Source organism: Somniosus microcephalus, chromosome 20, assembly GCF_052327205.1.
Source record: "Somniosus microcephalus isolate GS21.2 chromosome 20, FLI_Smic_1.0, whole genome shotgun sequence".
Taxonomy (NCBI): domain Eukaryota; kingdom Metazoa; phylum Chordata; class Chondrichthyes; order Squaliformes; family Somniosidae; genus Somniosus; species Somniosus microcephalus.
The window spans coordinates 70903505-70924476 of NC_141006.1; the positions used below are offsets into that span (position 1 = coordinate 70903505).

The following is a 20972-nucleotide window of genomic DNA, read 5'->3' on the forward strand; positions in this document are numbered from 1 at the left end:
ATAATGTTCCTGTGAAACGCCAGGGGATGTTAAAGGTGCTACATAAATACAAGTTGTTGTTGTTCCATGTGGTGCCTATGCTGTAGAGCAAAGTTGTGCAGAGTGCAGCAGGCGGCCATGATTCAGGGCACTGTCCCTGGGCTGTATTGCAGAAGGGCACCAGATCTGTCCAGGCAGCCGGAGCATTGCTTGAGCACTCTGATGGTCTGGTCGATGATGGCTGTAGTGGACCCATGACTCTGGTTGTATCGCAGTTTAACCAGCAAGCATGGGTTTCAGAAAGATGCCATGAGCCAGGTGTGAAGGGAATAGCCCTTGTCCCCAAGCAGCCGGCTTGGAACTTGCTGGGCAGGGTCAAAGATTGAGGGGGTGGCGGTGTGGGGGAATGGAAGACTGGCACAGTATGAAGATGTCACGACAGCTGCCAGGAAACGAGACACATACCTGTATGATGTGCTGATGGTCATTACATAGCAGCTAAACATTAAAGGATCCATGGAAGCACTTACAGTTCGTGAAGGCTGTTGGCTTGTTGGCAGGAGTCCCGATGGTGACATGGGTACAGTCAATGACGCCCTGGACTTGGAGAAAGCCTCTAACAGGCAAACTGCTGTTTTGGGTTGTCCATGGGGAAAGTGATAAATAGATTTATTTTTAATTTATTCGTTCATGGGATGTGGGCATCGCAGGCAAGGCCAGCATTTATTGCCCATCCCTAATTGCCCTTGAGAAGTTGGTGGTGAGCTGCCTTCTTGAACCACTGCAGTCCGTGTGGTGAAGGTACTCCCACAGTGCTGTTAGGGAGGGAGTTCCAGGATTTTGACCCAGCGACGATGAAGGAACGACCGATATACTTCCAAGTCTGGATGGTGTGTGACTTGGAGGCGAACTTGGAGGTGGTGGTATTCCCATGCACCAGCTGCCCTTGTCCTTCTAGGTGGAAGAGGTCGCGGGTTTGGGAGGTGCTGCCGAAGAAGCCTTGGCGAGTTGCTGCAGTGCATCTTGTAGATGGTACACACTGCAGCCACGGTGCGCCGGTGGTGGAGGGAGTGGATGTTTAAGGTGGTGAATGGGGTGCCAATCAAGCGGGCTGCTTTGTACTGGATGGTGTCGAGCTTCTTGAGTGTTGCTGGAGCGGCACTCATCCAGGCAAGTGGAGAGTATTCCATCACACTCCTTACTTTAGCTTGAAGGGGGACATGGACTTTATATTGACTTATTACTGATATCTCCAGTTATGGTCTGGAATGAGCCGGAAGCAAAAAAGTTGAGGGCTGTTCTGACTTTGACTGCAACAGACAATATATTGGCAGCTGTAGCACTGGATTGCAGGAGTTGTTGCAAGAGGTGGCACAGGTCTGTGACAGCCTCCCTTGAAAGGCGTTTCCTCCTTACACACGGCTTCTCAGGAAACTGGAGTTTGGTGACTGAGTTTACAGACCCGGTGGGCACAGCAAGGTTATTTGCTACCTGCACTCCTCCCTGTAGCTCTAACCGCAGCTCCATGAAGTCCTCCCACCTGTTGCTGCTGTTGTTCCTGTTCCCCAGCCAGAGTGGAATGGCCAAAACGATTCCGGTCTTCTGAAGCAGCCAATACCTCCTTGAGCTACGACAGCAAAATACTGCGGATGCTGGAAATCCGAAATAACAACAGAAAATGCTGGAAAAACTCAGCAGGCCAGGCAACGTCCGTGGAGAGAGAAATAGAGTCAACGTTTCAGATCGAAGACCCTTTGTCAAGACTGAAAAAGCACAGGAAATGAAACAGATTGAAAGGCCAGTTTGGGGGCTGGGAAATGGGGATGAAAGAACAAAAAAGAAGTGAAGAGACATTAAGAGGTATTCAAAACCAGACGAGATGGTGATCGGACTAGTGGAGACAAAAGACGGCTCTAGATTAGGTGTGAAATGCGCTGGCAGAGTGAGAGACAGCTGCCATGTGGGAGAGAAAAAAAGGGGGAAGGGCCAAAACAAAGGTGTGGATAAAAACTATATATAAAAATGTAATCTTCCTGAAGGTGTTGCAGCAACTAAAAACCAAAGTGCAGTGATTTTACAATAAAAAAAATTACAGAGTAATGCAAGCAAGATGTCTCAAACGGTTCCAGTGATCTAACTAATTGGATGCGCGTGCCCCTTAAAAAAGCACTGGAGCCACCCATTCCTGGGCTGTACCACCCATGACTCATGGGAAGGTTTAGCACTGAGTGGGCCTCTCACTGATTGTGACCAAAATGACATCGGCGTCTAATTCTGGCCTCTTGCGCATCCCCGATTTTAATCGCTCCACCATTGGTGGCCGTGCCTCCTGTTGCCTAGGCCTGAAGCTCTGGAATTCCCTCCCTAAATCTCTCCGCCTCTCCACCTCTCTCTCCTTTAAGACGCTCCTTAAAACCTACCTCTTTCTTTCCTAACTTCTCCTTCTGTGGCTCGGTGTCAAATTTTGTTTGATATCACTGTTGTGAAGCGCCTGGGGACGTTTTACTACATTAAGGCGCTGTATAAATGCACATTGTTGTTGTTGTACTTCATAGGACCTCGATTTTCATAGAGTAATGAGACTCCTTTCTGCTTCCGCCAGGAGCTCAGGCCACCTAAACCGAGGTCCGCTCGAATATGGTATTGGGTGGGCCTTGGCTGGGAAGATGCCACTAAATTTACTTTTACTTTTTGTCTCTCGCAACCGTCCTGTTCACACTGAAAAATGGGGCGATGGAGGCAAAAATTGCCCCCATAGGTGTTTACGCATGAAAACTAGACATTCATCAAACCGTCCCCCAGCCTCACCTTCAGGATGAGGAAAGAGCAGAAAGGAGAAAATTGGAAGAAACAAGTAACGGCTTTTTTAAGTAGTCATGAACTTGATTGTTATTGTGTTAGCTACAACATGTTCAGACATGTTTCCTCATAATGGGAACCCTATCACATTGCAAAAGATAGCAAACTGCTTTGTGTGTCAGCCGTGACTCAGTGGGTAGCACCCTCGCCTCTGAGTCATGAAGGTTGTGGGTTCAAGTCCCGCTCCAGGGACTTGAGCACATAAATCTAGGCTGACACTGCAGTGCTGAGGAAGTGCTGCACTGTAGGAGGTGCCGTCTTTCAGATGAGACATTAAACTGAGGCCCTGCCTGCTCTCTCAGGTGGACATAAAAGATCCTGTGGCACTATTTCGAAGAAGAGCAGGGGAGTTCTCCCCAGTGTCCTGGGCCAATATTTATCCCTCAATCAGCATCACTAAAACAGATTATCTGGTCATTATTACATTGCTGTTTGTGGGAGCTTGCTGTGCACAAATTGGCTGCTCTGTTTCCCACATTACAACAGTGACTCCACTTCATTGACTGTAAAGCGCTTTGAGATGTCTGGTGGTCGTGAAAGACGCTTTAGAAATGCAAGTCTTTCATTTTACTCAATCAACTATAATTATGATAATTTTTTGCTTGATTTTCCTGTTTTAGAAAGTGACTCAATTAATCCTTGGTTTCTTGAATTGAAATCATATAAATATGGGCCTAGAAATTCAGTTGGCTGCGCCAGCCGTTAGCGCCTTAGGAGGAGTAGATCTCGAGCGCTAGGCGCTTAGCGCCCGGGCGCAGCGCGATCTGCGCCTCGCCCCAACTTCAGTAGACATTTAGCGCCGGCGCAAAGTCTTTGCGTGCGCTCAGCTGCGTGCGCAGATCATGACGTCATTTCCTCGTGCAACGCCCTTTGTGCGCCCCAAACCGGAACTTCAGTCGCGCCGCCCCATTGTGCGCCTGGCGGCCCTAACGACTGTGGAGTGGAACGTTGCACATCCGATGCGGGCCGCGGGGAGCGCAAGTTAAAGGGCACTTCCCCTGCACTATAAAGGGCAGCCATTTTGCAGCACTCACTCTTGTGAGACGGTTTTTTGGAGAGAGACCAAGGTAGAGAGCTTACTGCTTTGGCCCAACACTAGGACAGGTATTTCTGGCTTCAGGCCACAGCTTTGCAATTCTCTTTGCCTTCATTGATATCTCATTGTTTGCCAGCATATTATGGGGGCTGTCAACGCTGGCTTGCAGCATTACGTCCAAAGGGCTCACAGACGCCGTGAGAGAGTGGCAGCCCTGGCTAGACGCAGAGGGGGCAACAGGTGTCGGCAAGGGAGGCCTTACCCACTCAGGGTATACCGCCAGCAGTTCTCCTATGTCAACATGTCTGACGAGCAGTGTGTTAGGAGGCTGCGATTCAGAAGGGAGGTGGTCACAGAGATCTGCCAGCTGCTTCAGAGAGATCTGCAGCCACAGCTGAGGTGCAGGACGTCTCTGTTGGTGGCAGTGAAGGTGACGGTGGCTCTGAACTTCTATGCCACCGGCTCCTTCCAATCCGCTGCTGGGGACATTGCTAACATCTCCCAGTTCGCCGTGCATTGCTGCACCGCCAGGTGACCAATGCCCTTTTCAGAAGGAGACGTCAATTCATCTCCTTCCCCATGACCCTGGAGAAGCAGCAGCAGCGTGCAATGGGATTTGCAAGAATAGCGGCCTTCCCCATGGTGCAGGGCGCCATTGACTGCACGCATGTGGCTTTGCGGGCACCTCTGGAGAATGCCGAGGATTACTGCAACCGGAAGGGCTACTGTGGTGTATGTAACCTGTTCCACCTTAAGAGAACTTAAGCCTGTTCCACCTTAAGCGATGTACTACTTTCTCTGGCTGCTGTATACGTAATACCGGTGGTGACCACCGGTATATAAGTACTGTGTAGTGATATTGCTGTTAGTATAGCCCTGACCTCCAACTAGTAAAGACCTGTTGAAACGTTATTCTTGTAGTCTGTGTCAGTAATTAATCTTAAATACAACTAGAACACACAGACTTAACAGTGGCGATGAGTCCGATTCTTACCCTGCGGCAGTTTATATCCACGGCGGCTTCGTCCACAGAACGGGCGTCGAAGAGAGGCATCCACCCTCATCACCCTGCTGGAAGACACGTCGCGCGGCAGACATCGAGAACCCGGAGTGCAGAAGATATCCTGAACTCGAAGCCTCCATCAGCGGCAGTCAGCTATCTTCCTTCTACCTCGGTGGTGGGTAAGCCGGTCAGCGACGCGAGCAGAAAGTCGGCCGCGTTGGCTGTACAGACGGGGAGGGAAGACGGAGGAATAAGGGCGGTGAGATCGATCGCGACCGGAGATAAGGGCCGGGCCACATTCGGGCCGAAAGGCGCAGCGCGGGGACATCAATTGCGGCTGGTGATAAGGGCCGGGCCGCATTCGGGCCAAAAAGGCGCAGCGTCTGGGGCGACTGAAGGAGCGAGAGCCGCGGTGAAGGCGAACGCAGCCGGTGCTAATAACCAGGCTGCAAGAAGGGCTGCGAGGCGCGACATCGGGGAAGCGCGAATGCCCGAGGGAGCCGCGGTGAAGCGGAGACAGCGTCGGGGGAGTTACTAACTGCTGGGAAAGGGGAGCAGCAGCGGCACGCCAAACGCCATTGCAGCCAGCGGGTGAAGAAGGCGAGCGCGGGAAAGACCGCCAAGCACGGGAAACCGCCATTTTGTAGGCGGAGGACGAAGACAAGAGCGGGAAGCCGCCATCTTGGAAAAAGGGAAATCACTAAAAAAAAAAAAAAAATTGCAACGATGCCTAAACATGGGAACATTAATACCTTTGATAGTGACATCGAAGATTGGGCCACGTATGTAGAACGCATACAAAATTATTGTAAAGCAAATAAAATCCCAGATGATGAGAAAGCACTAACTTTATTAAACTTAATGGGTGCGAAGACATACGGGCAATTGAAACACCTTTTATCACCAGATGAACCGGCGGAGAAGACGTTCGAGGAGATTGTTACTGTCCTGAGAAATCATCTAAACCCCACGCCGCTGATGCTAGCGGAACGATTTAAATTTTACAGCAGAAAGCAGCTGAAAGATGAAAGCAATGCTGACTATTTAATGGAATTGCGTAAGCTAGCAAAGTACTGTCAGTTTGGAACGGGACTAACAGATGCGCTAAGAGATAAATTTGTGTGTGGATTATTAAAAGAAGATACACAAAAGCGACTGCTCGAGGAGAATGAGCTGACGCTTGAGAAAGCGGTCACTATGGCAGCATCACACGAAGCCGCAGCGAGAGGCACGGCAGTAATGCAGCTACGGTCACTGGAACTCAGTACAAATCAATTGGTTTTGAGTACTGTAAAATGTTATTGTTGTGGAAAGACAACGCACGATCAGAACCAGTGTTGGTTTAAAAACCAAGAATGCAGAACGTGTGGCAGGCTTGGCCACATAGCTAAAGTATGCCGGTCAGGAAAGAAGACCAGCAACAAAAAGGCACTGCAAGGAAAATACATAAAGATACACAAGGTGACAAAGAACAGTTCGAATGAACAGAAGTCAGATTCAGACACCAGCAGTAATGAACTGGGTAGCTTAAGAGTACACAACGTTGGTAAGGATGCAGATCTCCAGACAATTTGGGTCACTCTTCAGATAGCAGGAGTCCAAGTAAAGATGGAATTGGACACTGGATCGGCATTGACGGTCATGAATAAGAAAGATTACAAAAGGTTATTCCAACATATTCCCCTACGGGATACGGAAAACATACACGGGGCAAAGAGTGTACCCCATCGGAAAGATAGAGGTAAAAGTGGTCCACAAGGGCAAAGAAAGCCAAGTAATGGACTTATATGTGCTACCTAAAGGAGGTCCACCACTACTGGGACGGGAGTGGATTAGGAAAATGAATATGGACTGGCACTCCTTAAAGGCACTAACGGTAGATTCCGGGGAAACAGATGTCAAACCTAAACGATTGTCCAGAATATTGGATGATGCTAAAGAGGTGTTCCAGCAGGGACTGGGAACACTGAGAGGAATTACGGCAAACATCAAGATTGATGAACATGCACACCCAAAATTTTTCAAAGCCAGACCGGTACCCTATGCAATACGACCTGCTGTAGAAGCGGAACTGGAAGCGCTAGAACGTTCAGGTGTACTGTCTAAGGTAGATTGGAGTGAGTGGGCTACGCCCATTGTTCCCGTTATGAAACGTCCTTCGAGCAACAAGCCAGGAGAACCAGGGAAGGTTCGCATCTGTGGAGACTTCAAGATCACCGTTAATCTGGTGCTTCACACAGTGCAGTATCCGCTTCCGCGGATTGAGGATATTTTTGCTTCGTTGTCTGGCGGGAAACACTTCACCAAGATAGACCTGGCGCAGGCGTACTTGCAGATGGAGGTTGAAGAAGAGTCACGCCAGTACCTCACGATCAACACGCATAGAGGTTTGTACCGGTATAGTAGGCTAGTTTTTGGAGTGGCATCGGCTCCAGCAATTTGGCAGAGGGCCATGGAGCAGGTATTACAGGGAATTCCAGGCACACAATGTTACCTGGACGATATTCTGATTACAGGAGATGGTGATGAAGAACACCTCGCAAACTTGGAACTGGTGCTCAACAGACTGAAAGAGTATGGACTTCAAGTTAATCGGCAGAAATGTGAGTTCCTTCAGAAGCGGATCTCGTACTGTGGTCATGTCATTGACCGGGAGGGGCTTCATAAGTCTCCTGACAAGATAGAGGCAGTTGTAAAGGCTCCCGCTCCGGATAGTGTCTCTCAGTTGAGGTCGTTTCTAGGATTGATTAACTATTACCATAGGTTTCTACCGAATCTATCCATGGTACTGCACCTGCTGAACGCTCTTTTACAGAAGGGGGTACCATGGGAATGGAGCGAAAACTGTAAGAAGGCATTTCGCAAAAGCAAAGAATTGATCACCTCAGAGGAAGTGTTGGCTCACTTCAACCCGACACTGCCTATTCGGTTGGCTTGTGATGCTTCTCCATATGGTATTGGGGCAGTACTCTCACACAAGTTGCCAAATGGCACGGAAAGGCCAGTCGCGTTTGCATCCAGATCATTGACCTCCGCTGAGCGCAACTATGCGCAGATCGATAGGGAGGCTCTCAGCCTTGTATGGGGAGTGAAGAAGTTTAATCATTACCTGCAGGGCCAAAAATTCACACTTCTGACAGACCATCAGCCGTTGGTATCCATTTTTAACCCTAAGAAGGGTGTTTCGGTGATGACAGCACAGAGACTCCAGAGATGGTCCCTTTTCCTAGGGGCACATCAATATCAAATAGAATTCAAAGGTACAAAGCAGCATGGCAATGCTGATGGGCTGTCGCGCCTGCCACTACCTGAAGAAGAAGAGACGACGAAAGTTGACCCTGTTGAGTTATTTCATTCGACCATCATCGAGTGTTTACCAGTCACCAATGCAAGTATTGAAAGAGAAACCAGGAATGACCCGACACTGTCCCGAGTCTACGAGGTGACAGTGAAGGGATGGCCAACACATGGTGATCCTCTGTTACTGGCATTCTCGGCAAGGCGAGACCAGCTGTCCGTCTGCCATGGTACTTTGATGTACGGGACAAGAGTGATTATTCCTCCCAAGTTAAGGGAAAGAGTTCTAAAGGAACTGCATGAAGGTCATCTGGGGGGAGTTAAGATGAAAAGTCTTGCTAGGGCTTATGTATGGTGGCCGGGTATTGACCAACAGATAGAGGAGTTGACGAAAAGCTGCACTGGGTGCCAAAAAGTGCAAAATGCACCTCCGATCGCACCGCTACACCCATGGGAATGGCCTTCAGCCCCGTGGCAACACGTACATATTGACTTTGCTGGTCCATTCATGGACTCCATGTTCCTAATTGCGGTGGACGCACATTCCAAATGGCCAGAAGTGGTCAAGATGAATACCACTACTTCAGAAAAGACAATTGCGGTGTTAAGAACAATATTCGCAAGGAACGGATTGCCAGAACAGATATGTTCGGACAACGGACCACAGTTCGTGTCGGAAGAATTCCAAAAATTCTTAAAGAAGAATGGGGTGAAACATTATACCTCTGCCCCATATCATCCAGCGACAAACGGGTTGGCCGAGAGATTTGTCCAAACATTCAAAAAGGCAATAAAGGCCATGAACGATGATCAGATTCCGCTACAACACAAGGTGGACAATTTCCTAATGGCATATCGAAACGCCGCTCATGCAGTAACTAACCAAAGTCCTGCCATGATGTTTTATAACAGGAGGTTGCGGTCCAGGTTGGACTTGTTAAAACCAAATGTGCGGAGGGAAGTGGAAAACAAACAGTTCCGGCATATTAATAACAAGACCACTCGAAGTTTCGACGTAGGACAACCAGTGTTGGCAAGGGACTATGGAAACGAAAAATGGCAGTCCGGAACAATTCGGGCCAGACAAGGACCTCTGATGTACACAGTAGATATTGGTAACAATGTGATAAGGCGTCATGCGGATCAACTGGTAGAATCGAGAGCAAGGGTCGAACCCATGGTTGCGACAGAGACAACTGTGGAAGACGTTAATGAACCTGAAGCATCTACCTCGGCAGGGAATGTACCTGATGATGACGTCCAATACATAGGAAACCAACTAGAGGAGTCACCTCAGCAACAAGAATCAGAGACCACTGAAAGGCATTATCCAACCCGAATCAGAAGGCCTCCTGAGAGGCTGAACCTTTGAACTGTTTATACCTGAAGTTATATATATATATATATGTTATTATGTTATGTTAAATGGGGATATGACTGTTAAGCTAAAAAGGGAGGATTGTGGTGTATGTAACCTGTTCCACCTTAAGAGAACTTAAGCCTGTTCCACCTTAAGAGATGTACTACTTTCTCTGGCTGCTGTATACGTAATACCGGTGGTGACCACTGGTATATAAGTACTGTGTAGTGATATTGCTGTTAGTATAGCCCTGACCTCCAACTAGTAAAGACCTGTTGAAACGTTATTCTTGTAGTCTGTGTCAGTAATTAATCTTAAATACAACTAGAACACACAGACTTAAAAGCTACCATTCCCTCAACGTACAGCTGGTGTGTGACCACAGGCAGCGCATCCTAGCTGTCAATGCCTGCTTTCCAGGCAGCAGCCACGATGCCTTTATCCTGCGACAGACAACTGTGGCTGACATGTTCCAGGCACAGCCTCACCCAAGAGGATGGCTTATCGGGGACAAAGGCTACCCTTTGTGTACCTGGCTCATGACCCCGCTCCACGCACCCAGGACCCCTGCTGAAGAGCGATACAACGAGAGCCATCAAGCGACCAGGAATATCATCGAACAAACAATTGGCGTCCTGAAGCAACGGTTCCACTGCCTGGATCGTTCTGGCAGAGCCCTGCAGTATTCGCCGGAGCAAGTCTCCCATTTCGTGGTCGTTTGCTGCATGCTGCACAACCTGGCTATCCGCAGGACTCAGGCACTGCCACCTCAGGTTGGAGCATCACCTCAGGAGGAGGAGCAGGAGGAGCAGGAGGAGGAGGAGGAGGAGGACCAGCACAGGAGGGAGGCACAAGGTGCAAGGGCCACCCGTCGGCGGCTTATTGAACGTAGGTTCTAGGCCCCCTGTCAGGGAATGGCTTGTGCCAATGAAAGAACATGAATGCAGCCGCTCCGCAAGCCCTCAGCCGGTTAAGGCAACAAAAACTTCAAAGTTCAAACATGGACAATCTGAATAAAGAAAATGGTTTATTCCACAAACTCAGTGCCCTTCCCGCATGAAAAACAAAAACAGAACAAACCCCCAAAAAACAGTCAGACACATTACTCGCTCCCACAACCTGGAGAGGATTAACAAAACAGTGCAACAAAAATGGCTGTCATCCTCGGCCTTCGTAAAAAACAAACATCACATCCTCGGCCTTCAAAAAACAAACATCCAATTCTCGGCCTCAAAAAACAAACACAACTGCCCACACATTCTAGTTTTTGGCCCGCGAGAGCGATGCCTTGGGCATCTTTGCGTGGCCCCTGCCCGCCCTGCTGCTCCTCCTCAAAGTGAGCCCAGTGGCTGCAGCAAGGCTGGGGGAAGGCTCCTGAGGGGCACATGGCGTGACGGCTGATGCCCTTGGGGGTCGGCCTAGACGAGCTCTGGCCCTCGAGGGGCTGGCTGGTGACTGCTGCAGCTGTGGCTGGGCAGCATCAGTCTGTCCAGCAGCTCGTGGCAGCTCCACTGGGGGAGTGGCAGTGGCGGCTGCAGGAATGGGAGCAAGCTGGCTGATGGCAGGCACTCGCTGGTCGCCTGAGACACTGGCACTCGCCCGGGCCAGCACTGCAGCATGCGCAGCAATCTGCTGAAGGACAGACCGCTGTGCTGCTGCAGCGCGGCGGGTGCCCTGGCGATGCCTGGCTGACGCAGTGAGTGTGGCAGCAGTTAGTGCCCGTGTTGCCCTGGTCTGTGGCCGCATCAGACCAGCCAGTGACTGGACGGCACCACTGATCATTTGGCTACTAGCTGCCTGAGCTGCCCCGACTTCCTGCAGACTCCTGGCCTGAGCTGCCCCGACTTCCTGCAGACTCCTGGCCTGAGCTGCCCCGACTTCCTGCAGACTCCTGGCCTGAGCTGCCCCGACTTCCTGCAGACTCCTGGCCTGAGCTGCACCGACTTCCTCCAGACTTCTGGCCTGTGATGCCTCGAATTCCTTGACACTCTTAGCCAATGACTCTATGGCGTCAGGCATCCGTGCCACTACCCCCATGAGCTCCGTGTGCCTGCGCTCCGAGTCGACGGCCATTTCCTCGAGGAGGCGCACCTCCTCTGCGCTGACCGTCGCCGGCCTGGAGGCCGCACTCACCCTCTGGGGAGAAGGCCGCCGAGTTTCCCCACCCCTCCCGCGTTGCTGCAGGCCGCTGGGCCCAGGAACTGGACTCCCCTCTGACCCTTCCCCCAGGCTCCCCTCCAGGGAAGACCTGTCCCCTACATCGCCATGGGTTGGCGCGGCTGAGGGTGCCACTGATGGGCCGCCTTCCTCTTCCTCCTCCTCCTCCTCCTCTTCCGAGGGGCTGACACTGGCAGCTTCAGGGACCTCCTCCTCACCTGGCGCCTCACCATCTGAAAGCAGGAAGGCACAACAGTAGCTTTAGAGTGAGGACAGGGCATCAGCGAGGGAGGCATGAGTGGTGCCATTCACCGCATTGGTCGGACAGTGGCTAAGGATGTTGATCTGATGCGCAAGTGGAACGAGAGAGGTCCAAAAGGTCATGTCCTCACCATTGGTGCCCAGAACAGGGTCGGCATCTCCAGTGGCAACGGGGCCAATGACACGGACTCCCATGATGCGCTCCACGCGCTGGTCTAGGTCGGTGAGCTCCTGGTGCTGAGGACGGCCTCCACCAGTCCCAATCTGGCTACGTCTGTTGTTAGCCAGCTTGGCCTGCAAGAGAAAGGATGGCCTCTAAGTACGGTGTGTAGCCCTGATCTTGTCTGCACAGCCTCCCATGGTGGAATAGCTTGGACAGTGTGTAAAGTGCAGAATGTGCAATTGATGGTCATGCCATTCCCATAGCTGCTGGATGAGGGCTGGCCATTAGGCCTTTCAGGTCCCTTTGCCCATAATGTGAGGTGCACATGCAAGGATGAGGAGGACACTGGAAAGGGTACGCACCCTGACAATCCTAGTGAGGTCATTAAACTTCTTCCTGCATTGTACAGGAGTCCTGCCAACCACACTGTTGGATGTCACCCTGTTGGAGACATCCCTCCAGGCTTTGCGGAAGACGCTGGTCACCGGCTTCTTGCCACTGTCTGGAAACAAAATATGGCATCTTCGCTCCACAGCGCGAACCAGCAGCCTCAGGTCAGCTTCAGTAAAGCGCTGTGCTCTTTCCCGGGCCTTCTGCATCGTCCTAGTCGCTAAATAGGTGCAGCAGCAGTGCTCAGGCCTCGCTGGAGGGCTGCAATGTCCAGGGCGTGGCAGCCAAACAACTCGACCCTTCCCCCTTTAAGAGATGGCCGGCGCCAGCGGGTCTGCCGTCAATCAAGAAATGACCGCACCTGCGCTGCGCCCGGCCTCGGCGGTATAGCTCAGCACCACCGGCTTAGCGCCTAAAGATAGTCGTGCATCACCAGTTTTAGCGCTGCAGCAACCTCTTAGGGTGATGCTACTGAATATCGGCGAAGTGGCCTCGACTTTGCGCCGGGCGCAAACTTTAGCGGCCGCCCGACTTTACCGCCCCAAAAGTGGCTATACCCCCTGTACTGAATTTCTAGCCCATGGTCCTTTGCTAATGTTCTTTAGTTTACCACGCTCCTCTCCATGTTCCCCTTTCATTATCGACTCACTCCACGCAGAGGACTCTGTGGCTTACGAGTCCTTATCATTGCCGTTCAAGTTAATACAGCATGTAGCCTCGGTTTCTGCATTAAGGTATGCTTATCGGATATGATAGCCTTTAACACATCTCAAACAGCTAGCAATGCACTTAAGCATAAATGAGGAAACGTTCAATGATAAAAGAAAGACTTGTATTTATATAGCACCTTTCACGACCTCCCAAAGTGCTTTACAGCCAATGAAGTGCTTTTTGAAGTGTAGTCACTGTTGTAATTTAGGAAACACGGCAGCCAATTTGCGCACAGCAAGCTCCCACAAACAGCAATGTCATAATGACCAGATAATTTTTTTTTAGTGATGTTGATTGAGGGATAAATATTGGCCAGGACACCGGGGAGAACTCCCCTGCTCTTCTTCAAAATAGTGCCATGGGATCTTTTACATATACCTGAGAGAGCAAGCAGGGCCTCGGTTTAACGTCTCATCCGAAAGACGGCCCCTCCGACAGTGCAGCACTCCCTCAGCACTGCACTGGAGTGTCAGCCTAGGTTTATGTGCTCAAGTCTCTGGAGTGGGGACTTGAACCCACAACCTTCTGACTCAGAGGCGAGAGTGCTGCCCAGTGAGCCACATTTGTAGAGTGTGCAATAGTTGAGTGCAAACACTCAATAAAAAAAATTCTCAATTTTCCTCCAGTCCATTCGTGTAGATTTAATGAAATAATCCAGATATATGCAGTGCCATAACCATCAACAAATCTATGCCTGGAACACAGGATGAATTGATTGGTTTAGCAGAATATATCACACATTAACAATGGCGATTTTTCTTCAGCATGTGTTCCTGTTTGGAAATTAAGTCGATTACTAGGAAGTGGACTAAGCATCTTTCCACATACAGGGAACTGTACAACAGAAAATGCTGGCAAAACTCAGCAGGCCAGGCAACATCCGTGGAGAGAGAAATAGAGTCAACGTTTCAGGTTGAAACCCTTTGTCAAGGGTTTTAACCTGAAACGTTGACTCTATTTCTCTCTTCACGGATGTTGCCTGGCCTGCTGAGTTTTTCCAGCATTTTCTGTTGTTATTTCGGATTTCTAGCATCTGCAGTATTTTGTTAGGGAACTGTACATCTGGTCTCACCGCCTGTAGCTCAGCAATGGGTGGCTGATAGGCCCACCTGAGGATCCAGGCCTGAATCAGGGCCTGCTCCCCTGAAGACGAGAGGCAGATTTAAAATAAAATACTACAAATGGCATCCTTACACAGGGGGCCAACGGAGGCAGCCTCTTAAGCTGGCGGGAGGCGGCGGGGTGGTGGGGTGGGGTGTACAGAACCACCCCCAGGCCGGCAGATCTCTGCTGCACTCTCCAGCCACTTTGGCATGGGGGTGCCTCGGAAGTGTCCCACTACCCACCAAAGGCCTGCTACTCACGAACCCTCCCTAACCCATGAAAGTAGAGAAATTGCACCCCTCATCCCATTATTTTCCACAAAACATCACAGGCTCGGCAAGTGCAATTTCCCTATTTTCAATCCTGGCAGGCGCCAGGAGCATTTTGAAGCAGAAAGTTCCTCCTCGTAAATTCAAGTCTTTCTTTATTAGCAAATAAAAAAAGCAGATGTGAGCATTGGAGACAGTTTTGCCTCAGCATGCAGTTTTTGAAAAGCATAACTTCAATAGTATATTGAAGCTCTCGTGAGTATTCAGAGCAGTGATTGAGATCATTTCAGAACGTGGGGCTCTGAGTTATGAAGAAAGACTCGGAACTGAATTTATTTTCAAAAAAGATTGAGGAAAGACATCCAGATTTTTGAAATATTGAGAAGAAGGGACAATATAGATGTTATCGGGTTATTTATAACTTGGACTGTCTGCGCTGAGCAACAGAATATATGATCAAGCCTCAGGCAAGTACCGAGATTAGAAAGAAGCTTTTATTCCCCGCAGAAAAGCAGATCTGTGAAATAGACCGCCAGGCACACAATGTTGATTAGTACCTTTAAGAAAGAGTTGGGCGGGCTATGAGGAATCCCACAACAACTAATGTAAGAGATGAAATCTGAATTAAAAATTGCAAAACTATCATTGCCGTTATAATCCATTTCACACTGAGTGAAACCGGTATAACTGGTCAAACTGACATCATTTTCCAAGTTGCAGGCACAATGGTATCACTGATGACTTGTTGCAACAATAAAATCAACTGCAGGCACTTTACATCAGTGATCAGGTCCTGGGAGAGCAGAGTTCAAATGAAGATCCATAACTCATTGTGCGCTGAAGTTATTTCGACCTTCTGAATCTCTTAATGTTGATTTGTGAAAGTTCGAGGTAATCCTGGGAATCACTGCATTATTCTGCAATTGTGTGCCGTTATGCACAGAGCGGGGGACTGGTAATTGAGCTGGTTCCGGGTACAATTTAGATAATATTCTTTTTAAAAATTGGATCTTTAGAGCAAGCATGAATGTAGGCCACACATAGGAATTGATATGGAGCCTGTTCTGTGCATCTGAATGCCTGTGAGTTGGTACAAAATAGCATCGTGACGTAAATATGCAGACGCTCAGAACAGCAAGAACAATGTGGGGTCTAATCTGATGGCTGCTCACAAGAGCTACTCTGGTTGTCAAGAGTTTATATTTGTGTGTGTCAATAAAGCCAGAAGAATCACATGTCTGCTGTCCATAGATCTTCTTCATATTTCTTAAGGCTAAAGGGATCAAGGGATATGAGAAGAAAGCAGGGACCGGGTACTGAATTTGGATGATCAGCCATGATCTCATTGAATGGCGGAGCAGGCTCGAGGGGCCGAATAGCCTACTCCTGCTCCTATCTTCTATGTTTCTATCTAGCCTAAAGTGCTATTGGGCAGTAATTGGCTTAGTTTCAGGAATGTTATTTAAAAGCAATTTGTTCAGTTGCACCACTCGTTACTACGCTAATGGCAATCAAGTCAAAGTATCAACAAGATCAGCATTGAAGCCAAACTCTCTCTGTCAATGGACCTAATCTCTTGCTGCTCATTTTAACTCCACTGCCATACAAGCACCTGTATTCCTTTCAGTAATTATGTAATATTATCTTCAAATATGCACCCTTCTACGCTCTTCCTCGTTTTTGTCTCTGTGTTGAAATGTGTCCTATTTTAACTCTTTAGGAGTAATATTCAGGGCTGATTATAACTCCCGCTACCACCCCAACCCCCCCACCTGCCCTCCTCCCGCCCCCCCCCCCGGCCCACCGGCGAGGATGGTGCAGGCATGGGTGGGGTAGATGGCCGAGGAGGTTCGCTCCACCTTCATATCACGTTCCCACCACCCCACCATGTTACTTGCCCGAATTCAGGAACGGGAAGACCGCCCGCCCCAGGTGATTGTGGGCCTAATTTAAATGGCGTGCCCATCCGGATGACTTCATCGGGATCGGCACGCCATTTTAACCGCAGGCCCTCCTAAGGCCCGCATCGTCTCCAACCCGCCAGCGAGAAGCTGACAGCAGCAAGCATCCTGGCCACAGGAGGCCCAGGTAAGTGGCCGCCTTGTATATTTTCAACGGTTCCTTGTGGGCCAGGAGGTCTAGGAGTGCTCCCAATGTAGCAGGTCTCTGTCCCCTTCTCCTCTCCTCAGTATTCCCCAGCCACTACAATGAAATAAGTTAGCTATATTCTTTCCCAGCAGTTGAAAGCAGTGTGCTTATCGCTTTCCATCTTCCCTTCATACAAATCCCAACCTTCATGTCGCCTAATCATTAATTCCTGTTTCACCTTGTCTTCTATATTTTTAGCCCTGGTGGGGCCCAGCACAATTCACCTTGGCCCTTCACTTAAGCATCTCAGAAATAAATTAACAAAGGTAAAACCCAACTGAATTAAATTATTGAAACATATTTTCCCTTTAAATTTGTTTGCAGGTGAGGGCTGTTTATTCCAACAGAGAAAATGTCTCTGCCAGATGGAGGAAATACATTCAAACGCCATGCATAGTTAAGTAAGTACTAGCATCTGTTCTCAGAATTTACTGGATCGCAACTGGCCTGGATTTTGCCAGCATTTAACACCCGTTTTCTGGCAATTCCCAGGTGGATGTGAGAAGTTCAGTAAGCTGCCGTTCAGCCAGTTCGCCACCCTCCTCACCACTTCCAGAGTTTCCCATTGTAAATGATTGAATAGACTTGCCCGTTTTTGAATGTTAATGACGGAACTAGGTCATCTGACCTATTTTCTGTCATTAATGCCGCAGCAAGGCTGGGCATCAAGAATGGCATCACTGTGAGAGCAGAGGAAGAATTTCAAACTTAATGCAATCAATCGCTGTTATAAATCTCATCATTCGTCAAGAAACTACTTGTGAAATAACACTGGACGGCCAGCAGGTGGCGCCGTCCAAGGAGTATAAATACTCGGGCGTAGGCCCAGCTTGCCAGGGACATTTTGTAAGACAAGGAACTAGTGAAGTACAACTAGACCTCCATGTTCTGAAACAAGTTGATTAAAGCCTTGCTTTATACTCAAACCAAGTGTGTAGTGAGTTTTATTACGTCAATCGCGAAACATTTTTTTTAAATTATAGCTTTGTTTCAACCAGTATTGCTGACCTTGCTGAAGCAATTTCACTCCCTCGCCACTCCTCCACTCGCCCCTTGATATTTAGAACCTGACAGGACCAGAGATACCGTTGGGAGCCCACCACAATTACTAGAATTAAGCTGACCCTGGAAGATCTGCTGGGGTCAGGGCAGAGTGAGCTGGGCAGCTTCGAAGTCTGCCCCCAACACCAATCCAACGGGAGGATATGGATAATTAAAGGCTGTATGGAAAATTGCGGCTCAAGTCCTGTTGGGACTTTGGGAAGGTCCACTATGAAATGCAGCTAGACTGGAAATAAATACCATGGGGGAACAATTCAGTTGTTTGCGCCTCTCGTTAGCGCCTTAAGAGGGTGCTAATGGGGCGCAAAGCAACTAGCGCCCGGGCGCGGCGATGTTTGCGCCGCTCGTGAAATTAACTAGACATTTTGCGGCGACACTAAACACTACCGCCACGATCTCCTGCGCCGGCAGATAGTGACATCAGTCGCGTGCGCAATGCCCCGGTAGCGCCCCGGATCGGATATTGAGTGGCGCCCCCTGCCTTTCCGCCTGCCGCTAGCAACGACAGGTTGAGGGGAGCGTTTTGCAGTCAGAAAGGGACTGGGGGAGCGCTATTTAAAGGTGACCGCTTCCTGCCTTTTTTTGTTGGTGACATTTTTGCACCATGCATTCTGAGAGAGAGAGAGAGACTTCTGGAGAGATTCAACGCTGTGTGAAGGAGTTTTGGGTACTGAGCAGCACTTTACAGGTTTATTTTGATTTGCCCTTCCTTGCTTCGCCAGCGCTCTGAGGTAGCGCCTCGCTCCTCGGCCTTTGCGCCTTAAGACAGGTGTGAAGCGCCTGATTTAGCGCTCCAATCACCTCCAGGGGCGATAAAAGCCAAGTTTGCTGTCGGAGGCGATAATTAGCGCCAGGCGCTAAACTTTGCGCACGGCCGATAATGGCGCCCCAAACGGGGCGATACTGAATTTTCCCCCTATCTATTATAATATTATCATTATCTTGGGAGATTTTATTCATCTTCCTCAGGAAATTAAGTTTGAGTGAGTCAATGATAATGTAATACAAATAGCCTGCTGAGAAGAGCTGCCTTGATGAAGGGCTTTTCTTGTTTTATGTTTCCCGTGAGATCAACTGACTGAAGACACACAAAGGGATCTAACCCGAGACCTCACTAATCTCTAGGCCTCAGCACCATAGCATGGGCCAGAATTTTCCAAAAATTTCAGCGTACGATCGGAGTTGTGCCAGTTTTCTCCAAGGTGATTCACAAGTAACTCATTTATGCCAGTTTTGTGCCAAAGCTGTTGTGCGCAAATTTCCTCGATCATTTGCCATGCTCCAGACTTACATCAGCTGAAAGCCCATTTAGCTCATTATTTTTTAAATTTCATTCCTAGGATTTGGCATTGTCGGCAAGGCCAGCATTTATTGCCCATCCCTAATTGCCCTTGAGAAGGTGGTGGTGAGCCGCCTTCTTGAACCGTTGCAGTCCGTGTGGTGAAGGTGCTCCCACAGTGCTGTTAGGGAGGGAGTTCCGGGATTTTGACCCAGCGACGATGAAGGAACAGCGATATATTTCCAAGTCAGGATGGTGTGTGACTTGGAGGGGAACTTGGAGGTGGTGGTGTTCCCATGTGCCTGCTGCCCTTGTCCTTCTAGGTGGAAGAGGTCGCGGGTTTGGGAGGTGCTGCCGAAAAAGCCTTGGCGAGTTGCTGCAGTGCATCTTGTAGATGGTACACACTGCAGCCACGGTGCGCCGGTGGTGGAGGGAGTGAATGTTTAAGGTGGTGGATGGGGTGCCAATCAAGCGGGCTGCTTTGTCCTGGATGGTGTTAAGCTCCTTGAGTGTTGTTGGAGCTGCACTCATCCAGGCAAGTGGAGAGTATTCCATCACACTCCTTACCTGTGCCTTGTAGATGGTGGAAAGGCTTTGGGGAGTCAGGAGGTGAGACACTCGCCGCAGAATACCCAGCCTCTGACCTGCTCTTGTTGCCACAGTATTTATGTGGCTGGTCCAGTTAAGTTTCTGGTCAATGGTTACCCCCAGGATGTTGATGGTGGGGGATTCGGCGATGGTTATGCCGTTGAATGTCAAGGTGCGGTGGTTAGACTCTCGCTTGTTGGAGATAGTCATTGCCTGGCACTTGTGTGGTGCGAATGTTACCTGCCACTTATCAGCCCAAGCCTGAATGTCATCCAGGTCTTGTTGCATGCGGGCACGGACTGCTTCATTATCTGAGGAGTTGCGAATGGCACTGAACACTGTGCAGTCATCAGCGAACATCCCCATTGCTGACCTTATTTTGGAGGGAAGGTCATTGATGAAGCAGCTGAAGATGGTTGGGCCCAGGACACTGCCCTGAGGGCCTCCTGCAGTGATGTCCTGGGGCTGAGATGATTGACCTCCAACCAGCACAACCATCTTCCTTTGTGCTAGGTATGACTCCAGCCAGTGGAGAGTTTTCCCCCTGATTACCATTGACTTCAATTTTATTAGGGTTCCTTGATGCCACACTTGGTCAAATGCTGCCTTGATGTCCAGGGCAGTCACCGTCACCTCACCTCTGGAATTCAGCTCCTTTGTCCATGTTTGGACCAAGGCTGTAATGAGGTCGGGAGCCGAGTGGTCCTGGCGGAACCCAAACTGGGCATCAGTGAGCAGGTTATTGGTGAGTAAATGCCGCTTGATAGCACTGTGGACGACACCTTCCATCACTTTGCTGATCATTGAGAGTAGACTGATGAGGCGGTAATTGGCCGGATTGGCTTTGTCCTGCTTTTTATGGACAGGACATACCTGGGCAGTTTTCTACATTGTTGGATAGATGCCAGTGTTGTAGCTGTACTGGAACAGCTTGGCTAGAGGCGCGGCTAGTTCTGGTGCACAAGTCATCAGCACGACAGCCGGGGTGTTGCCGGGGCCCATAGCCTTTGCTGTATCCAGTGCACTCAGCCGTTTCTTGATATCACGTGGAGTGAATCGAATTGGCTGAAGACTGGCTTCTGTGATGGTGGGGACCTCAGGAGGAGGCCGATATGGATCATCCGCTCAGCACTTCTGGCTGAAGATGGTTGCAAATGCTTTAGCCTTGTCTTTTGCACTCACGCGCTGGGCTCCACCATCATTGAGGATGGGGATATTCATGGAGCCTCCAAGGTCCGTCCCCTTGAAAAAGACCAGAGAACATGAGGTTCCTGCGTTTACGCCAATTCTGAATGGGCTCCCAACC

General features: G+C 49.6%; 1 protein-coding gene across 2 annotated transcripts in view; it reads left to right on the forward strand.

Moving 5' to 3' along the window:
- The window catches only part of dcdc2b (doublecortin domain containing 2B), an 84654-nt gene that overhangs the window by 33106 nt on the left and 30576 nt on the right, over positions 1-20972 (forward strand). For both annotated transcript variants that reach the window (XR_015072951.1, XM_085962961.1), the window contains exon 3: positions 17062-17138. Coding sequence is in view for 1 of the 2 variants with exons in the window: in XM_085962961.1 (XP_085819087.1) it covers positions 17062-17138 (77 nt within the window). In the remaining variant the exon portion in view is untranslated. The remainder of the gene's footprint in view (positions 1-17061; positions 17139-20972) is intronic.